Here is a 24,626-nt window from a genome sequence, read left to right as displayed (position 1 = left end):
TGGTCAGGGGTCGGAGGGTGTGGTCAGGGGTCGGAGGGTGTCCGGTTTGGGGACCACAGGATTCCATCTCTGCTGTTTAAAGACGATGTTGTCCTGATGGCTCCATCAAACCTGGACCTGCAGCTGCACTGGGACGGTTTGAGCCGAGTGTGAAGCGTCTGGGATGAGAATCAGCTCCAAATCCGAGGCCATGGTTCTCGACTGGAAAAAGGTGGATGGATGGACTACGCGTCCCACAATGCACTTTTGAGCAGAAGTTTTGTGGTGAGTAGTTCAGGTGAACAGAGAACTACACAGACGTGGAAATGTTAGTTAGTACATTTAAAAGGTTTTTTAGATCTTGAGAAGTTTATGTTGTTATAAAGTCAAATGTTTATCTGTGTAGAACTGTAGATCATCTCTGAAGTTGTGATGCTCATAAACTGAAGCACAGTGTTGGTGAAATTACACTTGTTTTTCTAAATACATCTCAGTTTATGAGAACAAACGTTTTGTAAGTTATTTTTATCGATCCAGTAATTGCTTCAAAACAGCGCAGGTTATATAAAGCTATTTGTTTCTTATATTTTTAATAGTTTTATGTTTTACGTTATGTTTGGCCCACGACCCAGCCTGAGCGTCAAAATTCGGCCAGCAGCCCAAAATGAGTTTGACACCCCTGACTTAGGTCTTTTGTGCCTATATCTTCTTCAGTGATTTTAGATCTGTCTTCATTGAGAATAAAAAAGTAATCTATTCTGGAATAGATTGTATGTGGATTTGAGAAATAAGTATACTGACATGCCCTAGGATTCATTTCCCTCAATATGTCAAACAATCCTATATTCTTCAACAAGATACAGAACTTCTTAGATTTCGACACGTCTAATGTAGCTGAATGTGAAGATTCCAATCGCTGCCACAGATCAGGGTTCCCTCAGAGTGGTTTACAATCAGGTCCATGACATCAGCAGAGAAAGTGATATCGCCCTCTGGTGGTGCATACACATGAAAACCTTTCATTAATATTCCCCTTAACCAGTACATATCTGCCCTCTTTATCCTTACATCCCAAACTATGTTCAAAAACTAATCGGTTTGAATTCAAAATTGCAACTCCCCTTCTATGTTTGAATAAGATTTTTTATCACAGAAATTAGTTTTTGATAGATTCAGTATAATTCAAATGTGTCTCTTGTAAATATACAATGTCTATTCTTTCTTTTTTCATTCATTTCATTTTGAATATTTTTAATCCTTCTGGTCAGAAACAACAAACATACAAAAGAACCATAGGACAACAAAACGGCTGAAAGGGTGAAAAAGAAAACAAAAGGATTCATGCTGGAAACCTGATCAAGAAACAGATCGTAAAAGGGAGGGAAGTCCAATCCTAATGAAGCCCCCCAAAAACTCCCCGGCCACTCCTGACACTAATCCTCTGAAGAACTGAATATTTGACCTCATTAACTCACCATACCCTGCTGCATTCTGCAAGTATTTTCCAATTTCCCACAAATCTAATCTCCCACATTTGGCACATCGATGAGTGGTTTTAATTCGTAACAGAATGTATGTACTAAAGCAGACGCCGACATGGAGCATGAAGTCTGATGTTAAAACAAATAAATCATGTCATCAGTCTCTTCAAATGAACAGAAATGTATCCAACAACTCAAATGCCCCACGCTGGTGGCTCTATCTCTCGTACTCTTCAGTTCTCTGTGTTTTGCATCTTCCTGAGGAGCACCTCTGCTTCTCCTGGTGTTCTGAGGAGCACCTCTGCTTCTCCTGGTGTTCTGAGGAGCACCTCTGCTTCTCCTGGTGTTCTGAGGAGCACCTCTGCTTCTCCTGGTGTTCTGAGGAGCACCTCTGCCTCTCCTGGTGTTCTGAGGAGCACCTCTGCTTCTCCTGGTGTTCTGAGGAGCACCTCTGCTTCTCCTGGTGTTCTGAGGAGCACCTCTGCTTCTCCTGGTGTTCTGAGGAGCACCTCTGCTTCTCCTGGTGTTCTGAGGAGGACCTCTGCTTCCCCTGGTGTTCTGAGGAGCACCTCTGCTTCTCCTGGTGTTCTGAGGAGCACCTCTGCTTCTCCTGGTGTTCTGAGGAGCACCTCTGCCTCTCCTGGTGTTCTGAGGAGCACCTCTGCTTCTCCTGGTGTTCTGAGGAGCACCTCTGCTTCTCCTGGTGTTCTGAGCATGTTTTTTTAACCTTCAAAAGTCACAGAAGAGTCACAGGGAAAGATAACCCATGTCTCAGTTTTCTCCTCCTGAGCTCCTCACAGATGTGGTGGAACTTTTCCGTTGTTGATGAACCTTGTATGGAATATCTGGAGCAAAGAAGACGCTCTTGCCTTTGTACTGGAGGTCTCCTTTAACCCTGGAGGTCTCCTTTAACCCTGGAGGTCTCCTTTAACCCTTGCAGCCTTCAGGACACGTTCCTTCACCCGACCGTGAAGAAACCTCATTACAAGGCCTTGTGGTTTATCAGCTGCTGGTCTTGGTTGTCCAGGCAATGTGCTCTTTCAATTTTTATGGGAGGGGCTTCAACACCGTCACAGAGTGCATCACGGACTACATCAACTTCTGTTTTGAGAACATTGTTCCCTCCCGGACGGTGCGGTGTTTTCCAAACAACAAGCCATGGATTAACCGTGAACTGAAGGCTCTGCTGAAGGAGAAGAAGAGAGCCTTCAGGTCAGGGAACAAGGAGGAGCTGAGGACTGTGCAGAAGGAGCTGAGGAGGAAGATCAGACAGGCTGAGGCCGGCTACAAGAGGAGGATGGAGGAGCAGCTGCAGCAAAATAACATTCAGGGAGTGTGGAGGAGCCTGAAAACCATCTCGGGCTTCAAAATCCCCCCTGCCCAGACAGAGGGGGATCTACAGTGGGTGAATGATTTAAATGCTCACTTCTTGAGGTTTGATCGGTCACCCGCCCCTCCCCCTGCACAGCTGCATGCTCCCTCTTCCACAGCTGGACAATGCCCCACATCTGTTCCTCTTCGCTTATCTGCCCCGGACCATCAGCTCCCCACTTCGCCTGGACTCACCCATCCCCCCAGCACACGGTCCCCCTGCCAACCACTGACTGTCACAGCAGCACAGGTGAGGAGTGAGCTGAAGAGGATTAAAGTGAGGAAGGCAGCAGGACCTGACGGCATCAGCCCCAGGCTCCTTAAGTCCTGCGCAGATGAACTGTGTGGAGTTATGGAGCATGTCTTCAACATGAGCCTGAAGCTGAGGGTGGTACCACAGGTCTGGAAGACCTCCTGTCTGGTACCTGTGCCTAAGACACCGCGCCCCAAAGACCTCAACAGCTTCAGGCCAGTGGCTCTCACGTCCCACCTGATGAAGACACTGGAGCAGCTAGTCCTGGACCACCTCCGCTCCACCGTGAGCTCAGCCATGGACCCGCTGCAGTTTGCATATCGGCCTGGCATCGGAGTGGAGGACGCTGTCATCTCCCTGCTGCACCGCTCTCTCTCTCACCTGGAAAAGCCTGGCAGCTCTGTGAGGATCCTGTTCTTCGATCTTTCCAGCGCCTTCAACACCATCAGCTCCTGAGGGACAAGCTGGAGACGGCTGGTGTGGAGTATGACCTGCAGAGTGGATCCTGGACTACCTCACAGACCGACCCCAGTTTGTGAGAGCCCGGAACTATGTGTCTGACACTCGGACCTGCAGTGTGGGGGCGCCCCAGGGCACTGTCCTCGCGCCCTTTCTCTTCACCCTTTACACTGCAGACTTCAGACATGACACGGACAGCTGTGTCCTGCAGAAGTTCTCTGATGACTCTGCCATCATCGGACTCATCACGGACGACAATGACGCGGAGTACAGAGGACTGGCGCAGGACTTTGTGGACTGGTGTCAGCGGAACCACCTCCTCATCAACGCGGGGAAGACCAAGGAGATGGTGGTGGATTTCCGCAGACGCCACCCCACTGCCCCCTCACCAGTGAACATCCAGAGACGGGACATTGAGAGAGTGGTCTCATACAAGTACCTGGGTGTTCATCTGAACCACAAACTGGACTGGACTCATAACACAGACGCACTGTACAGGAAGAGCCAGAGTTGGCTCTACCTCCTGAGGAGACTCAGGTCTTTTGGAGTGACAGGGCCACTCCTGAAGACCTTCTACAACTCTGTGGTGGCATTAGCCCTCCTGTACGGTGTGGCCTGCTGGAGCAGCAGCATCACAGAGAGGGAGAGGAAGAGGCTGGACAGAGTCATCAAGAAGTCCAGCTCCGTCCTGGGCTGTGCTCTGGACTCGGTGCAGGAGGTGGGGGACAGGAGGGTCCTGGCTAGATTCACATCTATGCTGGACCATGATTGTCACCCCCTGCAGGACACTCTGTCCGCTCTGGAGAGCAGCTTCAGTGAGAGACTGATCCACCCTCGATGTGTGAAGGAGAGGTTTCGCAGGTCTTTCCTTCTGCTGCTGTCAGACTTTATAACAAACACTGTTAGTACTGAACACTCGCAATACTGACCTAACCATGTGCAATTCTGTCATATGTGCAATTGCTGTTGGAATTCATGTGCAATTCATGTGCAATTACTGTGAAATTCATGTGCAATCTATGTGCCGTCGTGACACATATGTGCCTCGCCACCGGAATTGTCGGACCATGTCGGCCTCGGTGAAACTGAGAAAAACAGCATTTTACTTTTTTTTCCCCAAATTTGTGATTTTCGTTTTTTTTGCAGAATGTGCTAGTTGAAGATATGGACCAGCCATTCGATGTATCAGATAACAGTATTTGCAGCATTAAAAGCATAAATAAAGCCGTTTAAAATGTGGTGTTTTCGGGCGCTCTCTGGACGTGCAGAGGGGGTGTGACCGCATTTCCATATGAACAGCTGCGCTATTGTAGTCAGCCAATGGGCTGAGCCGCCAGCCGCATGGCTACTTGATAAGCAGCAACACAGGGACACGCAACACACACTGTGTAAAATCAGTTGAAAAATGGATCCTTCTGCTATCGCTTCGGAGCTTAACAGAGGTTGTTACAGCTCCACGCTTTTGGATTATTTCTGCGAAAAGTCCGCTTATCCAGATGACTATCTAAGTTCTGAATCTGAAGATGACCTCACAGATGACGAACGTGATTTCATCCAGCTGGAAAATATCCCTAGTCTACGGCTGACCTTAGATGAGGAGGAAGATGGGTTTTGGACAGAGGAAGGAGCGCCCGGTCACGCCGAAGAGCTGGAGCGTGAAATAACAGACGCTATAGCCACGGTTACTTTTGCAGGAGAGAACGAAGAGTTGGAAAAGATCCGTAACTTTGACTGCAAATGTTACTCAAGAAGAAAAGAAAATTCTCTACTCTCAAGCAAATCGTGTAGCGGGAAACTCTCTCCAGAACTCATGTACAAGCTACGGAGCGACTCATTAGCAGCAGAAAGAGAGTGGCAGGATATGAGGATTATCGGACATATGGAAGCAAACAGACGTTCTGTCGTCACTTCTGAGCTGACGACGTCCACGAAAAAGCCCCAGAAGAAGCGCAAGTTTGCCCGGACAAGCTTTTTCATAGGAGGCACGGAAGTCTGCAGAAGTACTTTCCTGTTCCTCATGGCGTAAGTAATGATTAATATTAAATACGCCTGTTTTAGTGTGCTGTTGCGGTCGTGTTTGTGTTGTGAGTGCCTGTTTTGTTGAGCCATCACAAGCTAGCTAGCCACGTAGTGCCGCTAGCCCCGGCCGTACCCGCTCCTCCGCGTTTTAAGTCTTAAATACGACGTAAACGTCAGAATGTGAATAATGCAGAATAAATGGCATCACAAACACGCTTGAAAGTTATGTTTTGGTGTGCTGTTGTGGTCGTGTTTGTGTTGTGAGTGCCTGTTTTGGTCTAAACCTGGTGAGCCATGATATCACAAGCTAGCTAGCCACGTGAAGCGTGTTATTCCCATATTACTCTCAACCCTAATCCTTTTTTTCCCCCTTTTCAGAATTGGCAAAGACACCCTGACTGACATAATTAAACACTATGATGAAAATGGAGCAACACCACGATTGAGGAAGAAGCGTGCACAGCCACAGCCACGTTCACGCAGGTTCATCAGCCATGAAGTCATCCACACCGTTGTAGAGTTTATCAAAAACTATGCAGAAGTCCATTCCATAATGCTACCTGGTCTACATCCTGGCCATAGGGACTGACATGTGAAGTTGCTCCCAACCCATGTGACTAAGGCCGAACCAGTGGAATTTCAGCTACTACGCACTACAGCTGTTCTGCCTCCGGTTGACAATCTCCATGTCCTGGTCCCACCTGGATTGAACATTGACAGGCAGACCTATCTGCATGAAAAAATCAGGCCTTTCTGTGCTGACGAGGCAAAAGACATCACATGCCCAGCGCCGAGAGTCACAGCACAGAAGACGAATGTGCAAAAGAGGCTGCGGACGTAATTGGACTCTGATGGTGTACCTATGATGTCTATTATCTCATATGTTGCAGTTCGTATACCTGGCTCTGGCATCTGTTTATAAGAGTTCTTCTATTGAGGGTGTTTTTTAAACTTCCTATAAATTATCTGTCCTTTCCCCCTGTATCTACTGCGTTGTAACATTAAAGGCTATCTTATCTTATCTTTTGTTGTTTGTGTTGAATCATTCAGTGCACCGTTGTTGGTGCACTGAATCACCTGTGAATTATGTTTACCGACAAATGCAATGAACCCTATTCTCATTCTGATTCTTTGATTCTATTCAGGGCCTTTTGTAATCCAAGTATTTCCATTTTAATATAGTAACTTCTAATTCTGATTCAAGTCCAGTTACCATCAATAACAACACTCCTCCTGAGTCTTGAGTGACAGCTGTAGGGGAAGGTGGTGTCAGTGTGACAGGGGGGAGGGCTTATCTAAATGAGATGCAAATGAGCCCCGCCCCCTGTGACTCTGGGCTCTCTCAGGTGAGAAACTTTGGAAGCCGTTTTCTCAGTGAATGGGTTTGAGAGTTGTATACATTCAAATGACCACAACTTACTCAAATATTCTCAGATCTACATGAGTGAGACATCATTGGAAAGCTTTGAATTCACACTTTCAGAATCTGTGAATAACTCAAAATGTCTCCGGGTAGACATGTAACTGGGTTTCATACGGCCGGGCACATATTCATGTGCAATTACTGTCGGGATCACATGCAATGGTATTTATTTATTTGTCTATGGGAGTTTTTATTTATTTATAGGAGATCTTCTACTGAAAGTGTTTTTCAGACTTCCTATAAGTGATCTGTTCTTCTGTATCTACCTCTGTATCTACCTGCGTTGCACCAATGAAATTTCCCCATGTGGGACAATAAAGGAATATCTTATCTTATCTTAACTCCTGAGCCATCATGAGCTCAGGAATAATCTTCTCCAAAAAGCTTCTTGTATCCCTTCCTTCTTCTCCTTTTTCTACACCCACAAGCCTCAGGTTAGGAGGACTTGATCTGGACTTCAAATCCAGAATCTTAGAAACTGCGTTTCTCCGGGTCAGGTTTGCAAGCCACGTTAGCCATGTTAGCCTCGTTAGCTTCGTAAGCTTGCGAGAGGACTGGTTTCTAATCGGACTGTGGACTGTCAGCTTTATTTGCTTTGGTTCAATAGTGTTAACAGACTTGTGACGTCCTTGTTTACTCATCTTTTGTTCTTCCTCTTTGGGATTAGGTGGGTCAAACAATGATTTTAAAGCCGAGTGAGAGGTGTGTTTGCTCAAAGTGCCACGATGACCGGAAGTCTTGTGAGTACTTTGACACTTGAAATAGCTTTTCTGAGATTTGACTTTTTTGTATTATTTGTAGGAGGGACACAGTCTCTAGCTGCCTTGAATCTGAACACACTAAAAGCCTAGGGTTTCCTTCGCTGTCACCCATTCTGGCCTCTGAGTAATACTGACGCTGCTGGTAGCTTAATGTCTCCAACTATAGAACTTCCACGGGTCCATTCAGCGGCGTGTGATCGCTGAGGGGAGAAAACCTATTGTAGAGGGGAAGCTCACGGTGCACTACAGGCCCGTACTTAACGTGTCAATCCCTCTGAACTGTCACAAATTGGTCTCTATTTTGTTCCTGGTCTTGTCCCGGTTGAAAATGAGGCATTGAGGGGCTAGTCTTAGCATTTCGAGCACTGCTAATGCTAACACTGCGACCTGTCATGCTGTCTGGTAAACCTGATGCTACAACCTGGCTATAGCTAGACTTCAGCTCCTCCCAACAGCGGATCCACGCCAGGCTTCTGACTCGACATGATGACAACTTGAGCAGGTAAAAGTGGCGGAAGATTCAACCATGAAGCGAGTGGCTAGGCTAAGCTAAGCAAGCTCTGACTGAGGTTAGATAACAGGGGGTTTAATCAATAAAATACTGCACGTTTGTTTATGGAGTAATCAAACTTTTGATGGTGTATAGGAAACTGAAATGGTTTGTGTATAATTTGTGGATAAAAGATAACACATACCAAACAAACAATTTTCAATACAGAATACACTCTGTGGGAAATAACATCACAGGAAAGTCTATTAACACGCTGAATGAGATGCTGCGGAGCCCTGTGTTTGGTGTGCGTTGGCCTTTCACGGTTCACAAACACTAACAAATGATGATCACCTCTACCACCTGGTCACTGCAGATATCTTTGGGATGTATTTTATGTGTGGGACCCCCAGGTCAGAGTCAGTTCTGAGTGAGGCCATGTATCTTTTATTGTAAACCTCCTTATCCAACAGCTTGGAGCCTGTGTCCATCTCTTCCACAGGGAAAGCTCCATGACCTTGAAATGATGGGCATCATTCCCAGGATCGTGCAGGACATTTTCAACCACATCTACTCCATGGACGAGAACCTGGAGTTTCACATCAAAGTAGGTCCAGTGTCTGGGCTGTGGGTGCAGTAGGTTCTGGTGGTCTCATGTTCTTCTGTGGCTTTTGCAGGTGTCCTACTTTGAAATCTATCTGGACAAAATCAAAGACCTGCTTGACAGTATGTACTGTCACCATCAGTGACCTCTTCTACTACTGATACTGAGGGCCATGTCTAACTTTTGAGTGCAATAGTGCTTCATGTATGCTTAGGACAACTGAGATATGTATATGACACATACGAGTAACACAAATATGACAAGAGTCTGATTTTAATAGATTTCTACAGAGTCTAAACCAGTTACAGACAAAGGCTTTATTTAAATGATCAGAAAACTCAGTTTAGATTGATCTATGCACGTTCACAGCACAATTTAGTCCATGTGACTTGAATACGTTAAAACATTTCCAAATGCTGGGCATTGACGTTCTTTTTCCACAGTAACAAAGACAAATCTCCCTGTGCATGAGGACAAAAACAGAGTTCCTTACGTCAAGGTGAGTTCCTTATGTCAAGGTGAGTTCCTTATGTCAAGGTGAGTTCCTTATGTCAAGGTAAGACTCTACAGTAGCGCAGTTCTGCACAAGCTGCTCCTCAAGTAACGCCTGTGTTATCAATATAACATTTCAAGACTGTTACAACCTGAATTTGTCGACCAGCAGAAATAATACAGATGGCCCAGTGTAGGTAAACCTGCTGCTGGCACTGTGCCTGACCTGTGGCACTTCCTCTGGTCAGTCTGGAGCAGCACACACTCTCTCTCACACACACTTTTTACCATTTGTGTCTTTACTATATGGATGGGTTTAACTTGCTGTATTAAACAACAGTGCCAGTGTTTGACCATCCTTCATGATACAATACATAATACACTGCATTCCAAATTATTATGCAAATTATATTTTTCTCTGAATATAAATGAGTCATCATCATTTTCAAGTCATCAACCTTAAAAGTACAATTCAAATGTTGAACAAACTTCACAATGATTCAAACAGTATTTTTTTTATTTTTTTCAAAAAAACAAACTTAAAATGCACTGTTTCAAATTATTATGCTCAACATAATTTCAAACCATGTTATTGTTGTAAGGAACTGTAAATGGTAATTTGTTCAATTAGAAGCATTAGCAGGTAATATTAACTGAAATCAAAAGCTTAAATCCAAACATCTGAACAGGTCCAGTTACATTTGAACATAGGAGCCTTATTTATTCAGAATAGCCGCCAGAGCTGCAGTTTGGATGTGATCTGCCTCCTGCGCCCGAGATCTTTAGCTTGAATATGCTCCAAAGGTTCTCATGAGTTTCTCTTCTTTTATGGCCATAGCAGCCGATGATGCAGTGGTGTTCCTTGCAGCATGAGATGAAGATGATTTTGTTAGTTTAATAACATGGAAGAGAGTGTCAGAAACTCCTCATATGTTACCGAGGTCATTCTCAGGAGCTGACCAGCTCTCTCCACATGATTCCGGCCCAAAACATGACTCCGCCTCCCCATTGCTGACGTCACAGCCTTGTTGAGACAGGGTGGCCATCCACCAAACATCCACCACTCCATCTATCTCCACCATCCAGGGTTGCATGGCACTCATCAGTGAACAAGACTGTTTGAACATAAGTCTTCATAGTAGAAAAAGATTCAGTTGTAGTCAACTGGACTCTCATCCAAGAGTCATTCTCAATCTGCGAATCAAGACTGGGAACTCAAATATTTATCCTACCCTGAGTAGGCCCCGCCCACCGGGCGGGACCTCCTGATGAAGGGTGTTTTTGGTTTCACCAGAAACTAACCCTCTTTGTTTACTATCAAACTAGCCTTTTTGTTTACTATCAGCCCTTTAATGGGCTATCAGCCTCCTATTGTAACCTCGCTTACTCGCTCTCCTGATTAGCATCCGAATGCCCAGGGCGTCGACCTCTCCAGGGATTCAAAATTCCATAATAAACGGCCGGAAGTTTAATCGTAAATCACCATTTCAAGGACTTTTTTTAAATCAAAAATGGCCTCTTTAACTCTTTCAAACCATCTTTTCTCCTGCTCAGAATCTTCTCCTCACTGTCTTCGATAGAGTGGTTTGTGTCTTTAAGATGAAGATGCACAGCGCTCTGTGGTCCTGAACTCCAGTGTCTTCTGTGCTGATAAAGCCTCTTGTGCAGAGGCTGTTTAGTCTCACCATGTAACGCTCTTTACAACTTTCTTCACTGCATTGGACAGAATAAACTACATTGCTCTGTTTTTGTGTCGGCAACTTGTCCTTAGTGTGAACCAGTTTTGTCTGGTTTAAAATAAACAAGGACTTTGTGTTCTCTCCCTCAAAAATTCTCTGCAGTTTTTCCGACACATGTCCCGAGACATAAGGGACAGAAACACCCTTCTCTGTTCTGTTTCCCTTTTGTCCCTTTAGTCCTGCTTTATTGGTTCTCTTCACTCTGTTAAGGGCCCAAGTGGGGTATCCACAGGCTGAGAGAGCATTCCAGATGTGTTTTTCCCTCTTTCCTCTTGCCCTCTGAGCTGGTGGGCCCCTCTTGCCCTCTGAGCTGGTGGGCCCCTCTTGCCCTCTAAGCTGGTGGGCCCCTCTTGCCCTCGGAGCTGGTGGGCCCCTCTTGCCCTCGGAGCTGGTGGGCACCTCTTGCCCTCTGAGCTGGTGGGCACCTCTTGCCCTCTGAGCTGGTGGGCACCTCTTGGGCTCTGAGCTGGTGGGCACCTCTTGGGCTCTGAGCTGGTGGGCACCTCTTGGGCTCTGAGCTGGTGGGCACCTCTTGGGCTCTGAGCTGGTGGGCACCTCTTGCCCTCGGAGCTGGTGGGCCCCTCTTGCCCTCGGAGCTGGTGGGCACCTCTTGCCCTCTGAGCTGGTGGGCACCTCTTGGGCTCTTTAGCTGGTGGGCCCCTCTTGCCCTCTAAGCTGGTGGGCCCCTCTTGCCCTCGGAGCTGGTGGGCCCCTCTTGCCCTCGGAGCTGGTGGGCACCTCTTGGCCTCTGAGCTGGTGGGCACCTCTTGCCCTCTGAGCTGGTGGGCACCTCTTGGGCTCTGAGCTGGTGGGCACCTCTTGGGCTCTGAGCTGGTGGGCACCTCTTGGGCTCTGAGCTGGTGGGCACCTCTTGCCCTCGGAGCTGGTGGGCCCCTCTTGCCCTCGGAGCTGGTGGGCACCTCTTGCCCTCTGAGCTGGTGGGCACCTCTTGCCCTCTGAGCTGGTGGGCCCCTCTTGCCCTCGGAGCTGGTGGGCCCCTCTTGCCCTCGGAGCTGGTGGGCACCTCTTGCCCTCTGAGCTGGTGGGCACCTCTTGCCCTCTGAGCTGGTGGGCACCTCTTGGGCTCTGAGCTGGTGGGCACCTCTTGGGCTCTGAGCTGGTGGGCACCTCTTGGGCTCTGAGCTGGTGGGCACCTCTTGGGCTCTGAGCTGGTGGGCACCTCTTGGGCTCTGAGCTGGTGGGCACCTCTTGGGCTCTGAGCTGGTGGGCACCTCTTGGGCTCTGAGCTGGTGGGCACCTCTTGGGCTCTGAGCTGGTGGGCACCTCTTGGGCTCTGAGCTGGTGGGCCCCTCTTGGGCTCTGAGCTGGTGGGCACCTCTTGGGCTCTGAGCTGGTGGGCCCCTCTTGGCCTCTGAGCTGGTGGGCACCTCTTGCCCTCGGAGCTGGTGGGCACCTCTTGCCCTCGGAGCTGGTGGGCACCTCTTGGCCTCTGAGCTGGTGGGCACCTCTTGCCCTCGGAGCTGGTGGGCACCTCTTGGGCTCTGTGTTGTAAAGTTCTGATCACTCTCAGCTTGTGCTGTAGTGGATGGTTAGAGCCAAAGAGCAGGTACTGATCCGTGTGTGTAGGTTTCCTTTATACTTCTATCTGGAGCTTTCCGTCGTCTCCTCTGATCGTGGAACAATCAAGAAGGCCAAGGCCAAGCGTCTTCTCTTGTAAGCCTGATGTTCAGGTCCACAGCATTGATGTGTTCTGAGAAGGCTTCAGCTCTTGTTTCTTGATTGTTACGAATATGTCATCCACGTAGCGGTACCAAAGTTTTGGGGGCAATGCCTGAAAAGGAGGTCAGTGCCTTCTTCTCAAAGTGCTCCATGTTCAAGTTGGCCAATTGACTCCAACTGAATCTTTTTCTACAATGGAACACTCCTGGACAAATGAGGGATTACACCGACATGAGTCTTCAGGTATTTCTGGGCCACTGGAGCCATTTCTGCTTGTGGGCATTGGTTAAGAGCCCAATAGAAAGTTTCTGCAGAACCTCAAGCCTCTGGAGGATCCGACACCTTGATGTTCGCAGGACTCCAGAGGCACCAGTTGCTCCAAATGCCTGTTTGCTGCTTTGTAATGGAATTTTAGCAGCTGCTCTCTTAATCCCATGTATTTGTCTGGCAGAAACCTTCCTCATTGTGCTTTTATCTGCACTTAAAACATAATTTGCATAATAATATGGATTGCGGTTGTATTTCATGACACATACAATACAGGGTTAGGTAAGTTTTTATGATGTATTATTATTTGTTCTAGTGATATATTGTAAGTAATATTATTATTATAGAGAGGGAGAACACCTAAATCACCTCAATCTCAATGTTGATTTATACATGATAAAGCATGTTTAAAACAAAATAGTTAAATTTAAAAAACACACACATTCTGAAACAGACAATAGTACTTAGCCTACATACAGTATAACGTATGTTTCCAAAGGCAGTGAGAGAGCAGTGCTTAACAGTAGTTTTGTTGTGCTCTCACCCTCAGGGCGCTACCGAGCGCTTCGTTTGCAGTCCAGACGAGGTCATGGAAGCCATAGATGAAGGCAAGAGCAACCGCCACGTGGCTTTCACAAGTGAGTGCAACACTGGGGTCTTGAGACAGTGGGCTCATGGGGTCTGCTGACTACTGTGCTGCTGAGGAGCTCTTGGTCTCCTTTTTACAAATCAAATAAACACTTCACTGACAAAGTTTAGTAATATGTGACATAATTCTAAAGTTACTCTCTAATGACTTTTCACTATGAAGATTGGACATTACAGCTGTAGTAGATTTAGTAGATTTGTGAGAGGTGATCTTATGGACATTACAGACATGAACGCGGACAGTTCCAGGAGTCACAGTATCTTCATCATCAACATCAAACAGGAGAACTCTCAGACGGACCAGAAGATGACCGGAAAGCTCTACCTGGTGGACCTGGCAGGGAGTGAGAAGGTACAGGCATTGGGTGTGATTAAACTATCTGCTCTGCTGCCACACTGCCCTCCACTGACAGGGCGCAGATCCAATCTGTGGGTTAAGAGCTTTTTCCAATGAAATGAATGTGGTGCTATTAATTGATTGAATGACAGAATTTTAGTTTGACACCTTGCTCTTTTGTCACATATTATGATATCACTGGCTGCTCCAGTAATGAGCCTTAGATACCATAATCCTGAGCAGTGGACCAGCACCACTCCACCTACTGTTCCATTGCCTGTGTGTGAATCCCCTTCAGCCTTAGTTCTATCCTTATGGGATTTTCTTATGGGTTTGAAAAAAAGTGTACAATAATATTAATATTTGTCAATTGTATGTACGTTTAAAAATTGACTTAACATGAAATTGAAAGTCCCCCAAAGTCAATATTCTCGCTGATTATCAACACTGACTATATCTATATATTACTATGAAATAATTCATGTCTATTTAAAAAGACTGTAGGCACTCAAATGTTGATACTGAAACATTTTAAAATTCGGACTTACGAAAATGGCGTGATGGAAACTCAAAGAAAGATAAAGCTTTGGGCGCTAAACAATCAAAGCTGGGGCGCCGGGTCGCTGCAGGGCAGATGGTGGAGATGACTTTAAAACAGTTGGCCTGTTACGTGAAATGTGGCATGACATGGCGTCATTAAAAGCTGAGGTGATGACTGCTTCGTTTGGACACATCTGTCTGACTGCAGTCATTTCCGTTGGACTGATCTGGGGAGACCCGATATCTCTGCATGGGAACGGACACATAATGGGCCTGGACACTTAGGGATCATCTCAAAATGGGTTGAAGCTGAAAAGACTTAATATTTTTCGTCTGGGGGGGGGTTGGACCTACATTTCGTCTTTTTGTTGCTTTGAAGCTTCAATACATCGTTGTGGCAGGCATTGTTTTGAAATGCTAAAAAACTCTATCAGCAACGAGCATTAGGCCAACATTAGACGGCGGGTGCGGGCGCAGAGCACCGTGGCCCGTGCGGGGGAGCACGGCGCGCCGTGGCCCGTGCGGGGAGCGGGGCGGGCGTCGCCGTCGCCAACGCGGCTGGTGCAGAAAAGTTGGAAAAGCTTTTTTGCGGCAAAACACGGCACAGTAAATGATCGCGAGATTTGGCTCTAGTAACGTGCTACGCACTGACCGGAAGAAGGAAACAAAATAAACCCGCATGAGGTTTCAGCCAATCACAGAAGACGTGAGATTCTCACTGAGGCAAAAGGGCGTGTCCTGCTTCTGTCACTCTGACATGTCTAAGGTCTAAACTCAGGCAATTGACAATTACAGGTTTTGACAAGAAACATTAGTTTCTCACTCTCTCATCCTCTTGTGGTCATCTCACAGTTTGGGTTGAATGGGACGGTCGTAAGGCCCCTCGGGCCCGTGGACCATGTGGATTGAGTAAACAAATATGCCACGACAGGTGACATTATTTGAGAGTTCATAACTTCTACTGATAAAAATACCAAAGGATGTTCAGGGATGTTCACTGGAGGTGAGCAGGTTTATCAAGATACTATTGTTTTATCAACGTGTTAAATTTTATGTGAAGCCAGATATTTTTTTTTTTTAGTCTTTTGAGGGGGGGGGAGGGGGTCCAGAGAGAGACGAGAAGATCCCTTATTTTGGGAACATTTCTAAGAAAATAAAGAAAAAAATGCCACAGCTAACAAGGCAGGCAATACTACATCCAAGCTAGCTAGCTCCACATTGGCACCAGTCATGGGCCCCAGTTTATGCGTCACATCTGCCCCAGCTACGGCACATCCAGCTTCTGGCTCAAGCTCTGTTGCTGCCTGGGCCATAATACAAGCTTGCTCCGGCTCCAGCTCCGGGTCGGATTCATCTGTGGAGGAGCGACATTGACCCGATGATTTTGGCGGCTTTACAGGAGATTACTGACAAGCTTACAAGACGCGTTCCTGCAAAATGCATGATTTGAAATCCAAGATTGGCGAGCTGAACACCCAAGCCACAGCAGTGGAGGGACCTGAGGGAAAACCGTCTCTACTCTACAAAGTGGCAGACTTTACAAACCAGGTGCATGTTTTGACCGAGAAACTGGACAACCTAGAGAACCAAGAACGCAGGTGTAATCTGCGGATTGTCGGCATTTCAGAGGACACTGAAGGTAAAGATATGGTCAAGTATCCCCGAATATCTTAAACTTCCAACAGATGCTGGGAAAGTAAAAACTGACCATGCGCATAGCTCCCTAGCCCCCAAGCCAGCCCCGAACCAGCGTCCAAGACCTATTATACTGAAGTTGTTCAACTTCAGTGATAAACAGCATGTCATAGCTACATATAAACGTCTCGCTACGGGCCAACCCTGATCAACCAAGTCCAAAGTCTCTTTCTTCAATGACTACTCCGTGCAAGTGGTCAATAAACCCAAAACCTTTGATCCAGTGAAAGCTCGCTTGAGAGAGACATGCATGGAAAAATAAAAAGATTTACTACAGCAGAAGAGGAGTTGGCATTTGCCAATTTCAATATCAGATCTGGTCTGACATTCTCTCCCTTTTATTTTAATTATTTCAATAAAAGGGAACTGGACTGTACTGGAGACAAAACTTTGGTTTAAAAATACCCAGGTGAAGATTTTATTTCAACCAAACTAGATTTTATTTCAAACTGGAAAATGGTTTTCCTTCCACTTTCTGATCTCTCTTTGGATCTGTCTGTGGGCTTGTTTGTTCTATTGTGTTCTGTTGTTGTAGTTCCTATGTGTGTGTGTTCGACCAGAGAGCCGGGTAACAAAAGCAGATTTAAGTATGATTTCAACATGATTTATACAATGGTAACCGAAAAATTATGAATAATATCTTAATGTTAATGGCATATTTAGTCTAATGAAGCAGTCAAAGACACTAACAAATATAATAGATATTATATACCTACAAGGGAAACCCATATAAACAACTTGGAAAAATGAACTACATTTGGTTATAACAGACTTTACTTTTACTCATACAGGGGGAAACATAGGAGGGGTGTGGCCATTTTATCTCAAGCGGAATAGTCTTTGAACAGAGTTGTAAAACACATACTTTGAAGACATACAACTACAGTAGGTGGCGGTAATGTAACACTTGAATACCAACCGCCATAAAGATAAAGAGAGCAAATTTGTTTTATCAACTTGAAAAATTGTTAGGAGGCCGTCACGTGGATGAATGTGGACTATTGTAAACACACCTCAATTATGTCCAAAAGATTAGAACATCCGTCTTTCCATCTTCTTCCACTTATCCGGGACCGGGTCGTGGGGGGCAACATTATACACCCATGAACCCGAGGCGTTTCCAGGCCAGCCAAGAGACATAGTCCCTCCTGTGTTTCCTGGGTCTTCCCCGGGCCTCTTCCCAGTCACTTCAGCTGGCTCCTCTCGATGGAGGAGAAGCGGCTCTACTCTGAGCCCCTGCCGTGTGACTGAGTTTCTCACCCTATCTCTAAGGGTGCGCCCAGCCGCCTTGTGGAGGAAACTCATTTTAACCGCTTGTATCCATGATCTTGTCCTTTGGGTCATTACCCAAAGCTCATGACCTTAGGTGAAGGCGGCTAAGGTTGACTGGGAAACGTTGACATAAAGTGCATTGTCTATTCTTGAGCTGATGAAAGCATGAATAGTCCTTTCAAGGCTTTACTTTAACTAAAAGACATAATTGATAAAAACCCAGAGATTCTTTACGGTCGGTTTTATCACAGATGACAAGTTATCAAAATCAGACAACACAGAATCACCAAATAAAATGTACTCCGTCTCGTCTATAATTGACCCCAGTGGCAACATATACAGAGAAAACAACATGGGGCCCAAAACAGAGCCCTGGGGCACTCCACAGAGCAGCGAGGCAGCAGAGGCGGACCGGTCCCCAATCATGACAGAAAAGCTTCTGTTGGTCAAATAAGACTTAAACCATGCGAGTGCCATAGAGAGAACAGAATGTTTAAGGCGAGACGACAGAATTGAATGGTCGACTGTATCAAGCCACGGTCAAATCTAACAGAACTAAGACAACGGGCGCTTGGCATCCACAGACCGGGCAATATCATTGTGCACTTTGAGCAATGCATATTCTGTGCTGTGTCGTGATCTGAACCCAGACTGGAATTTTTCAAGAGTAAAGATGTTTTCTAAAAACAGTTGCAGTTGCATAAAAACACTTTTGCAAGAATTTTAGAAATAAGTTAGAGACAGGTCTAAAATTTGACATAACGTTAGAATCCAGTTATGGTTTCTTCAGAAGGGGTCTCACCGCAGCATGTTTAAGTAAGTAAGTAAATTGTATTTATATAGCACCTTTCACAGACAGAGGTCACAAAGTGCTTCACAAAACACAGAATAAAACAATAAAAACACAAAAAACTTACAGTGAACAATACATATACAACAATATACAGTAGAATCAGTCCGTAAAACAAGTGCATTTAAAAGGCTTGACTAAATAAAAAGGTTTTAAGCTGACCCTTAAAAGCAGTAACTGAGTCCAGTGACCGTAAGGAGAACGGAAGATCGTTCCAGAGTCTGGGGGCAACAGCCTGGAAGGATCGGTCTCCTCTGGTCCCAAAACGAGTGCGAGGAACCAACAACAGTTTCTGATCCAAGGACCTTAGTGAGCGAGAGGGAGCGTATGGGTTAATCAGATCGCTGATGTACGATGGGACCTGACCATTTAAAGCTCTAAAAGTTAAAACAAGAATTTTAAACTGTATCCGGTAGGAGACCGGCAGCCAGTGAAGGGCTTTAAGAATGGGTGAAATGTGGGCCCTTCTATTTGTGCGAGTCAAGATCCTCGCTGCAGAGTTCTGGAGCAGCTGCAGACAAGAGAGTTCCTTCTTGTTAAGACAGGAAAACAAGCTATTACAGTAGTCTAAACGTGAAGACACAAATGCATGAATTATAAGTTCCAGGTCATTTTGAGACACCATTTTCCTGAGCTTAGAGATTTTCCTCAACTGAAAGAAACAGTTCCTCATCAACAGCTTGGAGTGGTGCTCTAAAGACATGTTTTTGTCAAAGACAACACCCAAGTTTCTAAGACTTGGTTTAGCAGTCTGACCTAAAACACCCAAGTACTGGTTTATCCCTGGAATGGCATCATCAGGGGCAATAATCAGAGTTTCTGTTTTGTCAGCATTTAGCTGCAGAGTTTTGACTCAGCCATTGTTTAATTTGCACTAAACAACTGACCAATGAGTTCAGCTTCTGGATCTCAGAAGGTTTAAAAGAGCAATAGAGCTGAATATCGTCATGAACAGGTGATAGGACACATCACTAAACTCTTTAATGATCATTCCCAGGGGAATTATATAAAGCAGAAATAGGACGGGACCCAAGACGGAGCCCTGAGGAACTCCACACAACAGATCAGCTGAGTCGGACATTATTTGGTTTGCAGCAACACTAAAGCTCCGACCAGATAAATATGAGGAAAACCAATGAAGAACTGACCCTGATGGTCCAATCAGGTCCCTCAGTCTGTTCAACAGGATATGATGGTCGACGGTGTCAAAGGTCAACCGTGCAGACAGATCCAACAGAACTAAAACCGTGCATTTCCCAGAATCAGGAGACATCATAATGTCACTGGACACTTTGAGCAATGCGGTTTCCGTAGAATGATGTTTGAGGAAACCAGATTGAAAAGAGTCGTGAATGTTTGACTGATCAAGGAAATCGGACAATTGTTCAGAGACCACCTTCTCTAGGATCTGGGACATGAACGGGAGCTTTGATATGGGTCTGAAACTTTTGGGGTCTGTCGGGTCCAAGTTTGTTTTTTTCAGTAAAGGCTCAACTATGGCATGTTTAAATGGACCAGGAAACACACCAGTAGAAAGAGAGAGATTTACCATTTTGGTAACCCAGGGGCCAATAACATCAAACACTTTGAGAAGAGCCTGCAGGGAAGGGCATCTGATGTACAAGAGGAGGGTTTACTCTTGGTCACCAGAGCTGAGATGTCTTCTAGAGTGACAGGTTTAAAAGAAGACCAGTTTTGGGAAACAGGCTCCACAGAAACAGGTTTATCAGACAATGGGAGTGGGATTTGGTCTTTGATCATCTTGATCTTATCGATGAAGAACCTGAGGAATTCATTGCTGTCGGCTTTGCAGGAAACAGGAGTCACTGCAGCTGAAGGACAAACAATAGAATTTATAGTGTCAAACACTTTGGGGTTTTTCTTGTTGGATGTTATTAGCTGACGGAAGTAATCAGCTCTGGAACTTTCCATCATTTCATTGTAAGATGACACAAGCTCTCTGAGGTGTGACCTCCGACCTCAAGACTGGAGGTTTTCCACAGACGCTCAGTTTTCCGACATAGTCTCTTTAGGTTTAGGATATCTTCATTTATCCAAGGACAAGCTTTTTTCTGTGTTGACAGAGTGGATTTTACAGGTGCCACCTGATCTAAAATGGATAAACATTGGCTGTTAAAGGAATTAATTAAACTGTCCACATCAAATCAAATCAAATCAAATCAAATCAAATCAATTTATTTTGTAAGGCCCAAAATCACAACAACAGTTGCCTCTGAGGGCCACAGGGAGAAATGAATCAACAATGTCTGTGGTGGCGATGGAGTCAGACAATGTCTGTGGTGGCGAGGGACGATGTCCCAGGGTCCTCTGTCCTTAGACTCTCCTTCTCGGCCAGGAAAAACTACAAAAAAAACCTCTTTGGGAAAAAAGCGTAGAAACCTGGAGGAGTTCCAGTGAAGGAGAGATCCGACTCTCACAGACAGACAGACGGACACAAGGAGACTGGAGCTGGACCCACTCTTCAGGCAGATGAGGGACCGACTGAGGCGAGCTTGACCCACTCTTCAGGCAGATGAGGGACCGACTGAGGCGAGCTGGACCCACTCTTCAGGCAGAAGAGGGACCGTCTGAGTCGAGCTGGACCCACTCTTCAGGCAGAAGAGGGACCGTCGGAGGCGAGCTGGGCCCACTCTTCAGGCAGAAGAGGGACCGTCTGAGTCGAGCTGGACCCACTCTTCAGGCAGATGAGGGACCGTCGGAGGCGAGCTGGACCCACTCTTCAGGCAGAAGAGGGACCGTCTGAGTCGAGCTGGACCCACTCTTCAGGCAGACGAGGGACCGTCGGAGGCGAACTGGAGCCACTCTTCAGGCAGATGAGGGACCGTCCACACAGGGCAGGGACCACTTCACCAGGGGAGGGGCATCTGGGTCCACAGGTCCTCAGGAGTGAGAGAAAGAAAAGAAGGCGGTGAACAGTTTGCAAGTGGAATCAAAAAATAAATATTGTTTGATAGCATAAGTAGTCAGAAGAAGAAGAGGATAGTGCTCAAGCTGTCATACTTCCCCCAGCACAGTTACTCCTAGGGCAGCGTAGCTGAAGCTGTGGGTTTATCTTTCTGTTCCTAACTAGTCTGACCATAAGCGATTTCGAAGAGGAACGTTTTAAGCCTGGACTTAAATGAAGAGACTGTGTCAGCATATTTAACATGGGTCGGGAGCTGATTCCATAACACAGGAGCTTGGGAGCTAAACGCTCTACCTCCTACAGTACTTTTAGAGACTCTTGGCACCACCAGAAGGCCGGCATTCTGAGAGCGAAGAGCTCTGTTTGGATGATATGGTTCTATAGCATCTTTGAGGTAGGATGGGGCCATGTCATTTATGGCTTTGTAGGTCAAGAGTAGAATTTTGAATTTGATTCTAGACTCGACGGGGAGCCAGTGAAGAGACTTCAGCACCGGCGTAATGTGCTCTCTTCTTTTTGTTCCTGTTAGTAATCTTGCTGCTGCATTTTGAACCAGTTGAAAGCTTTTTATGGAGCTTTTAGGACACGCTGCAAGCAGGGAGTTACAGTAGTCTAATCTAGTCGTTACAAATGCATGGATAAGTTTTTCGGCATCACTTTTAGGCAGGATTCTTCTGATTTTGGCTCTTGTTGCGCAAATGGAAATAGGCTGTTTTACAAGCTTGATTTATATGAGCTTTAAATGAGAGCTCCTGGTCAAATAAGACTCCAAGGTTTCTTACAGTAGAACTGGAGGCTACACTGACATTGTCCAGTGTGACTATCTGCTCAGATAGAGCGTCTCGTAGATGCTTAGGGCCAAGCACAATGACCTCGGTTTTTTCAGGGTTAAGAAGCAGGTAGTTAAGTGTCATCCAGGTTTTTATCTCCTTCACACAAGTACTAAGTCTGTCTACTTGATCGCTCTGATCAGGTTTCATTGATAAATACAGCTGAGTGTCATCTGCATAGCAGTGGAAGTTAATGTCATGCTTTCTGATAATGTTGCCTAATGGCAGCATATAAAGAGTAAACAGAATTGGACCGAGCACCGAACCCTGTGGCACACCGTGAATTACTTTAGAGCTTGGTGAGGAGCTCTGGTTTACATTAACAAATTGGAACCTATCAGATAGATAGGATTTAAACCAGCTGAGGGCTGTTCCTCCAACACCTACATCACATTCTAACCTCTGCAGTAGAATGTTGTGGTCGATGGTGTCAAACGCTGCGCTGAGGTCCAACAGAACCAGGATTGAGACCAGTCCATCGTCAGCGGCTGATAACAAATCATTTGTGACTTTAACTAGTGCAGTTTCAGTGCTGTGGTGGGCTCTGAACCCTGACTGGAAAACTTCAAATAAGTCATTGTCCTGCAGGTGGCGACAAAGCTGTTTTACTACAACTTTTTCAAGGATTTTAGAGACGAAGGGAAGATTTGAAATAGGTCTGTAGTTTACCAATAGGTCGGGATCTAGATTAGGCTTTTTCAGAAGAGGTTTAATGACTGCATGTTTGAAGGACTGTGGAACATAGCCACTTTGGAGTGAAGTATTTATTATATTAAGAATAGAGTCTATAATTAGGGGGAGAATGTCTTTGAGGAGCTTGGAATGGGGTCTAGGACACAAGTGGAGCTTTTAGAGGACATAATGGCTGAAGTTATCTCTGCTTGATCAACAGCTGTGAACCTTTCTAGGTTTACAGCTGGATTTATATGGGACGTTAGATTTACAGCTTGGGCTAGTTCAGGGCTAATAGCGGGGGTAATTTCATCTAATTTATCTCTGATTGTTTTTATTTTATTGTTAAAAAATAGGAGGAAATCATCAGAGCTAAGTGTAGCTGGGATTGAGGGCTCTACTGCACTGTGACAGTTTGTTAGCCTAGCTACAGCGCTGAAAAGGAATTTAGTGTTACTTTTGTTGACTTCTATTAGATTTGAATAATATCTGGTTTGGGCCTTACGCAGAGCCTGCTTATAGGACAGCAGGCAACTTTTCCATGCTTTTAGGGATTCTTCGGTGTGAGAGCGACGAAATAATCCCTCTAACTTTCTAACTCTTTGTTTATGTGAACGCAGTTCTTGGTTGTACCATGGGGAGGCGCGCTTTGGCCTAATGACCTTCTGTTTTAACGGCGCGACAACGTCAAGAGCAGACTTCAGAGAATTCATGGTCAAGTCGACACATTGATCACTTAAACTGGGACTAAAACTGTTCTCAGCAGGATCACATGACATGATCACATGACGTGATCACATGACATGATCATATGACGTGATCACATGACATGATCACATGACGTGATCACATGACATGTCACTGAATATTGGCTCTATTATTTCTTTGAATTTTGAGATAGATTTTTCAGATATTGTCCTTTTCATTATAACTTTATTTTGTGGGACTGGATGATCTTTAAGAATAAACTGAAAGGTAATTAGGAAATAATCTGACAATATAGGGTTTTGAGGGAGGACAATGAGGTCACTAATCTCTGTTCCATACGTTAGGACAAGATCCAGAGTGTTCTTGTGAGTGTGAGTCGCTTTATTTACATTCTGAGTGAAACCAATGCTGTCTAACAAGGCGCTGAAGACATTACTGAGAGCGTCATCACTCATGTTCACGTGGATATTAAAGTCTCCAACTATAACTATTTTATCCCAGGCTAACACTAAGTTTGATATAAAGTCAGAAAACTCTGTTAAAAACTCTGAATAGGACCAGGAGGTCGGTAGAAAACTATGAACAAAACTCCTTTTTGGTTTTTCATATTTGGACATGTGATTGACAGCATAAGGCTTTCAAATGAGTGAAATGCATTGTTAGTTTTAGGGCTCATGAGTCGCTTGAGTGTGAGATCACTGCCACACCACCACCTCGGCCTGTGCTCCTGGCGGTCTGAAAGTTAACATGGGTGGGTGGGGTTAACATGGGTGGGTGGGGTTAACATAGGTGGGTGGGGTTAACATGGGTGGGTGGGGTTTACATGGGTGGGTGGGGTTAACATGGGTGGGTGGGGTGGACTCATTTAGTCTGACGTAGTCGTCTTGTTGAAGCCACGTTTCAGTTAGAGCTAGAAGATCTATGTTATAGTCACTAATTAATTCATTAACTAAGAGCGATTTGGAGGAAATTGCTCTAATGTTTAGCAGTCCACATTTTACGTGTTTATTCATTTGTGTATTTGTGTCATTTGTGATTGTTATTTTCCTTAAGTTATTTGGTCTGACGCCTGAAATATTTTTTCTGAGATGTGACTTTTTGGCATTATTTGTACGAGGGACACGAGGGAC

At 45.6% G+C, this 24,626-nt stretch overlaps 2 protein-coding genes across 2 annotated transcripts in view; both read left to right on the top strand.

The window, feature by feature from the left end:
- LOC140364855 (kinesin-1 heavy chain-like) overlaps positions 1-24,626 on the top strand; it is a 137,378-nt gene that overhangs the window by 15,267 nt on the left and 97,485 nt on the right. Inside the window, exons 4-8 of the mRNA XM_072451239.1 lie at positions 8,739-8,843; positions 8,914-8,962; positions 9,284-9,339; positions 13,569-13,656; positions 13,894-14,018. Coding sequence (XP_072307340.1) covers positions 8,739-8,843; positions 8,914-8,962; positions 9,284-9,339; positions 13,569-13,656; positions 13,894-14,018 — 423 coding nt within the window. The remainder of the gene's footprint in view (positions 1-8,738; positions 8,844-8,913; positions 8,963-9,283; positions 9,340-13,568; positions 13,657-13,893; positions 14,019-24,626) is intronic.
- Positions 4,947-6,151, top strand: LOC140364898 (uncharacterized). The gene is made up of 2 exons (XM_072451280.1): positions 4,947-5,565; positions 5,941-6,151. The coding sequence occupies exons 1-2, from the start codon at positions 4,949-4,951 to the stop codon at positions 6,149-6,151; spliced, it is 828 nt and encodes a 275-aa protein (XP_072307381.1). The 5' UTR covers positions 4,947-4,948.

The sequence above is a fragment of the Eucyclogobius newberryi genome, unplaced genomic scaffold, assembly GCF_026437365.1.
Source record: "Eucyclogobius newberryi isolate DKJ021-1_F unplaced genomic scaffold, fEucNew1.0.hap1 SCAF_18, whole genome shotgun sequence".
Taxonomy (NCBI): Eukaryota; Metazoa; Chordata; class Actinopteri; order Gobiiformes; family Gobiidae; genus Eucyclogobius; species Eucyclogobius newberryi.
The sequence above is the reverse complement of the archived record's forward strand: the minus strand, read 5'-3'. Positions and strand labels throughout refer to the sequence as shown.